The 12,931-nt window shown below is 45.8% G+C and overlaps 1 protein-coding gene across 1 annotated transcript; it reads left to right on the top strand.

Annotated features, from left to right (window-relative positions):
* Nucleotides 1-857: 857 nt before the first annotated feature.
* LOC118431089 lies at nt 858-10,230 on the top strand. Its single transcript, XM_035842172.1, has 8 exons — nt 858-1,765; nt 2,284-2,413; nt 2,921-3,077; nt 7,512-7,626; nt 8,115-8,381; nt 8,701-8,792; nt 9,067-9,113; nt 9,355-10,230. The coding sequence occupies exons 1-8, from the start codon at nt 892-894 to the stop codon at nt 9,569-9,571; spliced, it is 1,899 nt and encodes a 632-aa protein (XP_035698065.1). The 5' UTR covers nt 858-891; the 3' UTR covers nt 9,572-10,230.
* The last annotated feature ends 2,701 nt before the right edge of the window (nt 10,231-12,931 follow it).

Below are 12,931 nucleotides of genomic sequence, written 5' to 3'. Positions count from 1 at the left end.
CCAGAGTTCAAAAATTCGTATTTTCCCAGAACTATCGTAGAGTGGAATATGTTATCACCAAGCATAGTAGGGGCATCTTCTCTGGACGCTGATGCGTTACGCCGAAGGGCGGTTATACCGGCTATACAGATCTCCTGGGCTGGTATGATGCGTGGTGTGTTGTAGATTTGTTATGATTACCCTGGATTCAATGTTGCGGTACCGGTCGGACTGCAGCTCGTGCCACATGGCGTGGCCCCTGCATGGAGATTTACTACCCGAAGGTACCACTTAACACGCCCACACTGCTATAAACCGTGTTCTTGGGGCTATAATTAAGATATTGTTTTCATGACATGTCTCGGGGAGTGCTGATTGGTTTTCACTTTCGTTTGGCACACCTGCTGTCTTTACACCCAAAACTAGATTCATTACAGCGTTATAATCTTTTGGTCATGACTTCAACACAAAGTGTGTTCGCGTAAGCATTCACAACACTTTTATAAGTATTAAGTACTTTGTCTTCACAACTTCTCTCCGAGTTGCACGATACGATTCCAACCAGGTTTAGGGCATTTTAAGTGGTACCTTCCAAGCAGTAAGTATGGTAAATTGGGGGACTGTAGACGCGGCTGTAGCCTGCCTGGTTCTTTGTTATGCAAAATTCGTAGTAGATGTTTACAGTGGTTCGATTCTGTTGCGATTCAAATTCTTAGAATGTTGACAACTTGCCTGTGGGGATAATTGTTGAGCGAGCATTGAACTTTCTTCCCCATATGCATGGCTTAGCACAAGCTTCAAGGCACAATTCGGGTATTATGATGAAATTTGATTGGCATCATATTTGGAGAGTGACGTCACACTGGCTAAAACGGTACTTTTTTATTTGACCTTAGGTCAGAATCCTACAATATGGCGAACGAGTCGCTCAACAACAACGTTGCAGACGACTTCCTGTCATTCCACCGTTCCCTTGGCAACCACGTCTTGACGACCTGTGTGGGAGGGACGGGGTGGCTGGTGGACGACATTTCTGTCAGCGCCCAGAAGTTCCCGCCAAAAACCGTCCTGCGGAAGACATCAAAGTGCACAGACCGCGGCAGCATCGTCTTAGAACGTCTCGATGGCGCAAACCTCAACACAGCATTCCGTGCAAAGGCCTTCTTCTTTAAGGCGCCGTTGGCCACCGATGTCTTAGACCTCGTCCAGACGTCTCAGGTTGACCACCAAGTGAACTTCCGTGATACCGTAACCATGGTAACGAGGACAGAAGGAGGAGGCGGAGTGAGTCCGCTTCCGTTCGGCAAGGTGGGCGTGAACTTCTCAGGACGGCGGCGCAAGGTCAAGTGTTCCAAAGTCAAGGTCACGTGTAAGGGTCTCCGAGAAGAGACAGTTGACTTCGGAACCCTCGCGAACAAGCTGGCCAGTCTTTCCTTAAAGGATCCGGAGAACTTGGGGAACGAGGACAGTTTCTTAGTCATGACGAACGTCTTGGTGGCAGACGAGTTCTCCTGGACCCAGATAAGTAGTGAGGAGAAGAGCGAGAGATATGGCGGGAAACTCACCATGGGCCTTGGCACCTGTTTGGGTTACGTCAGCCGGGAAACGGAGACCCCCGAGGAACATGTTCACAACGACAGAGACGTCATCTTGGCCTACAAACTGGCCAAGGTCAAGGTTACGGACAAGGAGAAGGGCACCATTGCCAGGGAAGACGTCTTGAAGGAAGGCGAGTTTGAAGGGAACTACACCTTGGCGCGGGGAGAGGTGGACAGAGATGGGCAATGTGAGTCTGGTCGTTTTTCATAGCCTGGAGTCCAGTCTTGTTAGCTTTGGTACGCTTCCGAAGTATTGTTGGCGTTGACCGACCTTCTGTAGCGGACCAAAGCTAACAAGACTGGATTCCAGGCTGCGTTTTTCTAGTTTGTTTTCACAGTATTCTTATTTGTGTTTGTTTGCTTGCTTGTTTGGCTGTCTGTTGATTGGTGGGGTGGATAAGCTTAAGGCTGGGTGATGCGAGGACGTTTAATTGCTTGTCTTTTTCTTTTCACAAGGGCTCAATTGTTAGCTCTGTTACGTTGTTTGTTGATTGTTCAGCAAGATGAATCAAAATGTTACGGACAGACTTTTAGGATCTTTTAGCTGTATCTTTTTTTGTGATTTTCATTCACTGTACGATATGGACTAAGATGTCGAGTAGCTAACTTGACAATGCGACATCCTTCCAAACTTCAAAATGCCAGTTCGGGAAGATGGCATGCATACTTGGAATTGAGCAGTAACTATCCATCTGTTTCCCTGTAGACGCGCTATGTGTGACCTACCGACAAGACGGACAGGCCCGGCTGGGCAGGTGTAACCTCGTCTTCAGACTCCTCGGGACGGGCGGGACGGAGGACATCACGATTCGGGAGGAGGAACTTCTTTCCTCGGGGTAAATCTAAAGCAAAGACTTTACAGACATTTGAAAATGCCTTAAATAACTTGTAACTTACAACCACAGTTACCGCCTCAGTGTTACTCACCGCCACCCAGCTATAGGGTAGCGGACAGGGAGTAGCGCCCCTGCCCTAGAGGAGCTGGGCTCTCTCTCTTTCAAACACAATGAAAACCAACCACCCCGTGTACATCAAAAATACCTCCAAACCTTGTCATAGTCTTCAACCTGATAAAGCTGACATGTGGCCCGAAGAAGAAGAAAAAGAAGAAATCTTAACATCGGGTAGTGACTTCATCTTTGTCCACCATGTTGATTGGTTGATATCTGAAGTAAGAGAATTTCGAACATTTTGGATCTTTGCACACCAATATGAAGGCATCAGTGTATATTCATATAATGATGTCACATGTAACACTATGCAGCCCTAGAGATTGTAAGAGCCGCTAGAGGGCGCGATTCAATCAGTCTATGATTGACTATAATACCATTCCGTTTCCACAGAACGTACCAGAGTAGTTTCAGTCGCTGCAGTAGCGGACTGTTTCCGCTAAGGGGCGTGCGTGTGTGGAAGGCGCGGGAACGCCACAAGACGCTGATGGACTGGATCAGGGTCAAGTTCTCCAGCTCTAAGGACAGAAGTCAGCTAAAACTGATAAAGGTGAATCATGTTTTCAGCAGAGCATTTCACCTTTGCTATGATTTAGTAGATGATGGTGACGTCAAATTCATGTTTATGGGACTGAGGTGGGGCCTACTAATGCACAGCGGTGTGGAAAGTATTGTGCTTATAAAGTATACTAGTAGTACTAGTACTTCACGGGCCTAGGGTGCACTCAGCCCGACTAAAATCGCGCTCCTAGCGGCCGGCCCTACAAAAACCCTAGCCAGCGAGAGATTGTGTAAACACAGGCTAAGGGTGCACTCAACTAGAAAAAGGTACTGCAGAAAACTTCTTTTAAACCCGAAGTATAATTTCATAGAGTACATTGGGATTAGTACTTAGCATAGCATCTCATATTGCATGTACATTTTAGCATTATCATCTTACATCTAAAGTTTAAGTTTATACATTTGTACTTTTAAAGAATTCACTTCAACTCATAGCTAGACAATGCAGACCAGTATATCAATGCAGATATAGAGAGAATTAAACGTGTAATCAAAAGCGTGCAATGACATAGAGAATTCACAAAATATTACGGACAGTTTTCAAACTGTGACCTTAAGTACAGACCGATTCCATAGCAGTTTCCCCTTTACTAAATGCAATTTTATATGTTGTCGTCTTAGAGGGTTTCTTTCCAACTCCTGCAGTCTTGTTCATAGGTGCTATATCGGTTCGGTCGGTTCGGTTCGGTCGGTCGACGTGTTCGCACATGTTCGCACATGTTTACACACGACGGGGTTAGGTGCTATATATCGTTAGCTTTATTCCGTCCCTAAGTATGACTAGTGACAGGCTGTGCCATGACTTGTTCATAGACCCTCCTGGCTGGGTCTGTTAGCTCACTGGGGACAGGCGAAGACACAGGCAGTCTGTTCCTGTCAGTCTGCTGGGCCATGTTGTAGTGGTGCAGGATTCTGTCCCTGTGGACAGATGGGTCCTGCTGGCCGTACAGGGTAACCAGTTGGTAATGAGCATGGGGCACCCAGAAATGGTCTGTAGGAGCTGTGTGGATGTAGTGGTTTAACTGCCTGATGGCCTGTGGGACAGACACATCCATGGAAAACACTGCTGCGAAGAACAGGGTTGTCAGGTGGTCAGATTTGTTCATAAGGCCACTGGCACAGGCAGATAGGGCTGGGGCTGATTGTCTGGTGGTCTCCCGTGTTGTATAAGCTAAAGCACAGTACACGTAAGCCAGGTGTTTGTACATGGGGTCTGTTTCTCCATGCTGTAGAACAACGTCGATCACATGGTTTATGGCCTGCTGTCTGCCGTGTCCCCCAGGAAGCTGTAGTGCCTGTATGAGCAGACAGGGGGTGCTGTCAGGGTTAACGTGGAGCTGTTCAGAGATGAGGTGGTGAAATTGTGTTTGGTGCAGATTTAGCCAGGACTGGTCATACAGGATATAATTAACATCATTAGGTGACACACTCTCCATCAGTATGAACCCCTCCAGCAGGAGCTCCACGCCCTCCCCCTTCTGGTATCCTCCACTGGTTACCATGGTAGCACCCTTTTCTAGGTAGATGTAGGCCTTGTGCCATGTCTGTGCAGTTGGTGAGTCCTTGTGATGTATTAGCATTGCTCGCCACCTCTTCAGTGGGCCATCTTGTAGCTCAGCCTGCGGTGCGGTGGAAGTGACCTGTGCTGGAGGCTGCTGGGGAAGTCTGGCACGTTTTGCCTGTGATGGTCCAGCCTCCTCCTCCTCTACATCCTCCTGTGATGCACCAGTTGAGACACCTGCTACAGAGGATACATCCTCCGGCATCCCAGAATCCCCTGCTACGGTGCTAAGTTCGCTCTTCTGTGGAGAAATACAGTATCGATCTTAAATTGAGCATATCAAAAGTCACTTGTCATTTATAGCGCATATGACAGATAGAGCAAATAAAAATGGTCTCAACGTACAGCTACCCCTACGGCCGGTGAGGCTATGGGACCGGTGAGGTGAGGTACAGTCACAACATTTCGCAGTCACAATCAGTAAGTGATCAAAACGGTCCATACTACTCACTGTCCCAACAATGTGAAAACAAAGTACCATTCAGTATATCTTTAATTGTTATGTGGTATTGTGATTGATCGACCCACCTGTTCTGGTAAGTCTGCCAGCCAGCCCAGAACTCTCTCCTCCGCCATCATCCCCATCAATCCTGCTCCCCCCCTCCGGCAGGTTTGGTAGCTCCCACCTCTCCACACTCACGTCGATGGGCTGATTATATCCTACCCCGTCCAATTCTGTCTGAAGGCAGGCCTTAAGGAAGGGGCTGTTCAGGACGGAGGTGAAATATTGATAGCCCAGCTGGGAGTAGAAGATGACAGGAACCAGGAGGGAGTCCACCTCTGCCTCCAACCCCACCTGTGGGTCGGCTGGCTGGTCGGGGTTGTCGGGGTCCCTCCTCTCAACAGCCCGACGGACAGCCAGCATGGTCAGGGCCTTGTTGGCCAGGTAGAACGCACCTATAGCGAGCCCACGTGCCAACCAGACGTCAGTAATTCTCAGGTACACCCTGCCCCACTCCGCCATCATCTCTACCACAGGCTGGGCAGCTGCCTGACCTGCCTGAGCAACAACTTCCCTCGCTTCTTCAGCCATTCTAGCAAAGAACTCAGATGAAATAGAAGGAAAGAGAAAATAAGATGGCGCCCCTGCCCTAACAAGTATGCGGAAGTGACTGCCGCGTTGGCCTTGAAAAGAAAAAGGCAGTGCCCACTACCGTTTGGAGGGGTGACAAAGATCGTGCACTACCTTTGCTGCCACACATTCAAAGGTATCAAATGTAGTAAAAGCTAGTGGAATTTATGTCCTAGAGGACTAGAAACCTGCCAGTCCTCACTCTGCAAATAGAAGTAAGAATGAGTTTGAGTTTGTCAGTCCTCCTAAGTTGCAAATCTCGCTGAGTTACCTGTGAATAAGAGTGTCTAATCCAACCAATCATAGCAAAGCAATTCGCGATTTGACCAATTGGAAAGTGCCTGCAAGTCCCACAGATATTTGAATTTTATTTTTCATTTCTTTGTACGTTTTGACGGAGGTAGGTAAGGCTATGCGAGCACTCTATGATCAAATAGCCTACCTGTAAGTTATTTATATTAGTGTCAGAGGATAGACCGACGATGTAGTTCCAAGACTGGTTTTTAATCTATCAAAACTGTCATTCTATACAGAGCAGGACCTCACACTGCTAACTGGTAACCCCGGGTCTCCTGGCCCTCCTCTCCAAACCTTCTTTAGTCATGCGCTGTCAGCCCCGAGCATGTCTAAAGCTATTGCAGTGACCCCGTTTCTTTGAAATGCAAAAGTTGAAGTTAGGAGCTGAAGAGAAAAAGCAGGAACCGAAGGTAGAGACGGAGAAGCTGCAGTTAGAATCTGAAAAGCTGTTCAAAATTAAAAGCTGAAGAGAAAGAGAGGGAACGTCAGGTAGAGATGGAGAAGCTGATGTTACAAGCTGAAGAAAAAGAGAAAGAAAGGCGGGACGGTAAACACCTGCTGGAGATGAGACAGCTGGGGCCGGAGAGGGGTGTAGCCGCAGAAACGGAATGCGGTTCGGGCGTAAGACGCCCAACTTCCAGTCTTCGTTGATGGCAAGGACGAAGTCGATGCCTTTCTACAGAGGTTCGAGACAGGAATGAGACAGCACCCCCACCCCCCTCCTGTTCATATTTCCACGTGACTGATGAACCTCTTCAACGACCCCCCCTCCAATTTAAAGTGTATTTTAGGTGTGTATTCTCGGCTTAGCGACTATGCTCTTGGTAGTCCTTCGGTGTCGAAGATGACTTGTCAGGTGCACTCGACAGGGAGGGTGAGACCTCATTTGGCTTCTATAAAGTCCAGAGCTTGATGCACACAGCCGTCCGTACTTTGCACATTTGTGCCTGCTGTACATACATTTGCAAAGCCTCCTCCGTCGGGCCTAGTTTTGAACCTGCCTCTTCATCTTTTTTTTCTTTTCGCATAATTCAATAATTCAGTTTACTGATTTGTTTTGGTCCGGCTGTGCGATGGACTTTGCCCTTTCAGATGACCTGGTCTCAGACACACACGAGAATGTCTGTGACTCTACTGATTGGTTCCATATGTGAACAAGACAGCCTATTCAGTACAGGTACTGGTCTGGTTGGAAACCTTTGGCCTTTCCTCCTCAAAACAACAGCAAGTCAGACAATCTTCCCATTTTCCTACTCACAACTTGGTCTTTGGTCTATGGATACTCCTCTTCTGTTACAGGGTCCGTCTCTACTGCATCAAAGTTCAGGCTTCTCTAAGCTAAGGGTCGTGGACCTGAAAATAGGGAGTTTTCATTTCACACTGTTAAAATGCTCGGCGGTCATACAGATATAGATACATGTACAGATAAACCCTGTAAGTTTAGTTCTTTTTATGCCCTTCCCCCAAAACGCTTGATGTGATTTGCCTTTCAGGTGACCGTGACGGACGTGCAGCGTGACGTCACGCAGGTGTGTCGGTGCGGAGAGACGGAGGTTGCCAGGGGCGACTGGGCGTGGTTCGGCTGTGACGGACAGGACTCCGGGGAAGGTACATTAGTGTTCTGATATGGGGGCAGAAGTGGGGAAGATGTTTAATGTTGAATATGGTAAATGGCCTGATCTGGGCACCGCCGTTGCGAATAACCCTTTTTGACTTTTCAGTAGGGTTCTACTTTGGAAGCCATGCATTTCAACATGTTATTGTATGGACAGTGCCGCCAATATGTCAAGTGATGGAAGACCCATAAAGTCTATGCATTGATAAAGTTTGACATCCAGGTACAAGAGATACAGTACACAGTAAATCGCACGGCTGGATAATATCTCTAAAACAGTCTCTTTCAGTTGACTCATGCAAGACAACATAAACTGCTGTGTGAAGCACCAGACTTTGTTAGAGACCTTATCCAATTATTCCATTGATTTGTCATGCATTATTTATAAACTAACTCTATATTACGGTATAGTATTGCAAAAACGTTTGAAACAGCAAAGCTAAGATACAATTTTACTTTCAAAAGTTCTCATCAACGCCAGGTTACACTGTGAGTGTAGAGTACACCCCCACGACCGGACCGACCACCACCACTGACATCACCGTACAGCCGGACGCTCCCCTGGCGGCGCTCATGTCCACCCTGGCCCGAGAAACTCACGTCCCCTGCGCCCGGCAGGCTATCCTGCACGACGGGGAGGAGCTGATGGATCCCGATGTGTGCCTCAAGAAACTTGGGATTGTAGAAGGAACCCATCTGGTTCTTAAGAAAATAGAAAGACGTCAGACCACTTTCACTGATGCAACAGGTAGCTAAATTGTTTTCCTAAGTGTTGCTGTCTTTTTCAAAGTCAATATAAACTTTATAGCTTATTCTTAACAACTTCAACCACGCATGGTAACGTGACAGCCCATTCAAACCAGAGGAAGGTTTTTGTATACGCAGCTACGGCCGATAGTTCGTTCAGTTGTTCTTTGCTGTATTCGATCTTATTTTGAGACAAACCAACAATGTTCTCGAATAGATTTTCTTTTTACATTTGGTTAATTTAACATTGAAAAGTTTAAAATTTATCTTCAAACTTTGAAAGTATTCCACCGAATCAAAACAATGTATTATTTCTACAGACTCAGTTAACGGAGGCCCGCCAGACGAAACAGACGCCATTTTTGACATGGAAAGAACCACGCTGGTGACACGGGTGATACAGGAGATCAAGGTCAGTTCAAGGTTGTTATTTACGGCTATTGAACAAACAAAAAAGAAAAAAAAATTCTGTACGTTAGTAGCCTGGATACCATCGTCCAGTTACCTCCAACCATAAACTTACTAATGTAAGTACAGGTACAATATTCCTCGCTATCAAATTTACACGTGTTCATTACACTAAAAATAACATTGACAGACCTTTGATCATCGGTACAAAAACAGGCAAGAGAATCGTTTGTTTTTACCAGAATTGTTTTTTAATCGCCCGGTTTCTTCCCTTGCAGGACCTGATCGCTCCAGAATGTGCGGAAACGGAGGACAAGCAGAAGTGGTGGGGTTCTTCTTTAATCAGGTTACGTCATTTCTTCGTGCTGTCGTCTTCTATACTAAGTCTTTAATGCGTTAATTTACTGTGAAATAAGATAAGGGATATATGAGTGTCACACATTGCAAAGTGGATTTTAGTTCTATGTCGCAACAATGGAATTTATCTTTGAATTCCCTTTCTTAATTTTGCCAACGACTGCAGTACTGTTCGTACACTTGTCATCCATTGAAACTTCTTCTCTTAGGCAAGACGTCCAGGCCATCCTGACGGAACAGATAACCGTAAACCCGGACGGTTACCCAGAAATCCCCTCGGCGGCCCTTCAGGACATAGTGCGCGTGATCAGCGAGACCGAGGCTGCAGAGGTCACTGACCTGCTGGAGGAGGCTGATGACGACATCTCGCTGTTGGACGTTTTCTGCGAACTCTCGGAGAGACTCTCGCGAGATCCTGTCTCGTGAGCAGGTTGTCTGACAGAGGACGAGAAGATTTCTATCAGTACCCACTGTGACCAGTACCTGTCCCTCAATCTTGCCCTCTTCTTCCAACAAAAACAATTTGCATTAATTGTTTTAGAAGCGAATCATTGCCTTTTCGTGCCATACCGCAAGGTGGCGTATATATGTCACACGACGGTTGTTCTGTTCCTCGTTGACGTAGCCATAAGAAAAACAAAACAGATAAAACGTTGGACAATTAGGGACTAAATTTGTCGACAATTTATCAAATGTTGATATGATGATGATATGTCATTTGTCATGAGCCCACGTTAAACAGAGAGGTCTTTCTGTAAGTTCTAACTTTCTTGTATCCAGTGTCACATTTTCAGTTGAGCAGGCAAATAAGTAAGAGTCATTTTATTCACATCATACTAATCCAAAACACACCACCCGGTAACGGTTAAGAGTTCGCCTACCGACTTTTTAAATAACACGAAATTGATTAGTCGTCATCTCTTTACCATCGTATTCATTTTTCAATTTCTGATGCCGTAATTGTTGTTCCAAACAGAGGGAAAATAAACAAACAGGAGAGTCATTTTGTGTCCCTTTGTTTGCTCCTTACTCACAAATCTGCTTGAATACAAGTCCCAACCCAGTAATTGACTTTCATTCAGACAGGATTTAAAACAATGTTGTAGTACTTAGATTGTGCTCTGACGTAAACTACAGCGCAGCTCAGGCATTCAGTAGTTGGCGCCTCTGTGGCTGTTGTCTGTAATACGTAAATACAGTGTACTGTACACGGGATGACAGTAATCAGTGATAGAGTTAGGATTACGAGTGCTAGTAAGTTAAAAGATTATACTTTTTTTGCTGTACAGACGGCAGGGTAATATTGCCTTCTGTGTGGGACTGTACAGTAATATACGGTAGGCATCGTTCCATCTCCTTGAAGTTAGGGTGGTTGACAGCGTCGACTGTGGGACTGTAACCCAATCCTCGCATGACAGTCGCGTCCGCAGTTTGGGCATATATATTCAGATGAGTTTCTCGGTTGCAGTTGCTACGCCAACACACTAGACGCATCACACAGCCATTTACAAACGTGGGGCTGTACATGTGTGACGTAATTGCAGGGTGGTTGGCCCACAAGCCAGAGGTCCTGGGCTCAAATCATGTCATGCTACCGATCATGTGATCTTGGGAATCGCACTTTTTCTGACTCCACCCAGGTATACAAATGGGTACCTGACTTCGGTTGGGGAGGTAAAGGGCGGTGGAAGGAAAGGCGTGGGCTCGCCCCCGAACTCCGTGCCCTCCAGGAGGGTCTGCATGGGGGGTCCTGACAACGCTTTACGCTAAATTCGGGACGGTCGACAACGCTTTACGTTAAATTCACGAAGGTAGGCAACGTTTTACGCTAAATTCAGACAGGCTGACAACGGTTTACGCTAAATTCTGGAAGGCTGGCAACACTCGACAGAGGCGGGGTCCTGCTCCGCAAGAAAGACTATTCCCTGCATTTTGAAGGGAAATTTTCGCTGGCAAACAAAGCTGAGTTAAATGGCATTTCTAATTAAAGAGTCCCAGGGGTTCAGCGTAAGCTTATGAGGGTGACGCCAGCCAACTTATTTTTGCAACGTCGAGCGCCGAAGGAAAGTCCGGGAAAATTTTGAAATCCTGCCCCCCCGAAACGCCAGTTTTTTTGGCTATTATAGAAAACTAAATGAAATTACATTTCTATCAGTAAAAAATGTGTTTGAGGTTGACACGTCACATCCCCCAGCCATGATACATATTTTTTACGAAGTCGATGACCGAAGGTGAATAGAGTGGCAAAGGAGATCCAGCTAAATTTGAAATCTTGACCCTCTATAAAACGATATTTTGTGCATTTTGATGGGCAAATTTCTATTACCAAAACAGATCTTTGAGGTTGACACACATCCCCAACATATTTTCAGAATTTTGAGTTCCAAAGGCGCGAGGCGGCACAAGGAGGACCATGGAAATTTTGAAATCTTGACCCTCTAAAATGACATTTCCTGCATTCTGATGGGCAAATTTTGCTGGCAGACTAAGCTAACTTCAATGACATTTCTATTTGCAAAAAAAAGAAGATTTTTGAGGGTATATTTTTACCATGTCGATGACCGAAGGTGAAAGGAGTCGCAAGTGAGGTCCGGCGAAATTTTGAAATCTTGATCCTATGGAACGCAATTTCTAGTCCTGTGTACATGTTTTGAAGGACTAAACTTACTGGTAGACTACGTTTCGACTTCCGAAATTTGGGAGGCCAGGCTACGATTTACGGGTAATTTTTAGGCTAGATTACGCTTTACGTGAAATTTTTAGGCTAGATTACGCCTTACGTGAAATACACTGGCTACGCTTTACGGTAAATTTTCCATCCTCACTACGAATTACGTGAAATAAAATAGCTTACCCTACGAATTACGGGAATTAAAAAGGCCTGCCTACGCCTTACGGAAAAGAGCATGCAGACCCTCCTCCAGGACACAGTGGATAAGCTAGAACCCACTATCGATACCACGTTAATTATCTTTACCTTTCTACCTTTATGTATTTTCTCCTGACGTCTGCCTGGGTCCCTACACCATATGATGGCATATCTGCTTGGAGATACGCTCCCGACCAATAATGGAAAAGTACGGGCTTGCTCCCAAATACTAGTACCGTGCCCTGAACACAGTGAATAAGAACCCACGGCCAATGCCGTGTTAAAAAAAAGCTATCTGTCTCCTCTACCTTTATGTCTTCTCTCCAGACGTCTGGTTATTCCGTACACCATATCTGCTTGGAGATAAGCCAATAATGGAGTTTGGATGAATGTTTGTAAGATTACGGCAACACAAAGCAGCTTGTCGGGGTCAGAGGTTATCAGCTGTGCTTGAACAGTGAGCAAACATCGCCATCGGTAGAGCAAATGTTGTGCAATCACCGGGGTGTGCTTTGGGTTTGGCGTTCCGACAAGCTGTAATAACGGCTAGTTCATGGCTTAGTTGGGTCCATTTGTCACTGGAGTGTTTACTTACGTGTGGGCAATGTTAGGTGAAATATTAGGTATACACAATTAGTAAATTCACAAAACAACATCACATATGGAGCGGAACAAGAGAACCCCCATCACATTAGATGATAGATTTGACGTTAAAGCCGTAATAGCGACGCGTTCATGGCTTAGTTCGATCCAATTGTTACTGGAGTGTTTACTCACGTATTGGCAATATAGGGTTGAAATGTTAGGAATACATAATCGACAAAGGAGCTGGACACTGTCCACAGTAAAACTAAAAAATAAGAGAATGTTCTGTTTAAAACTCTTTATTTTTATCATGTAACTTCTGGGGCAAAATC

The sequence above is a fragment of the Branchiostoma floridae genome, chromosome 14 (assembly GCF_000003815.2).
Source record: "Branchiostoma floridae strain S238N-H82 chromosome 14, Bfl_VNyyK, whole genome shotgun sequence".
NCBI classification, from domain to species: Eukaryota; Metazoa; Chordata; class Leptocardii; order Amphioxiformes; family Branchiostomatidae; genus Branchiostoma; species Branchiostoma floridae.
The sequence above is the reverse complement of the archived record's forward strand: the minus strand, read 5'-3'. Positions and strand labels throughout refer to the sequence as shown.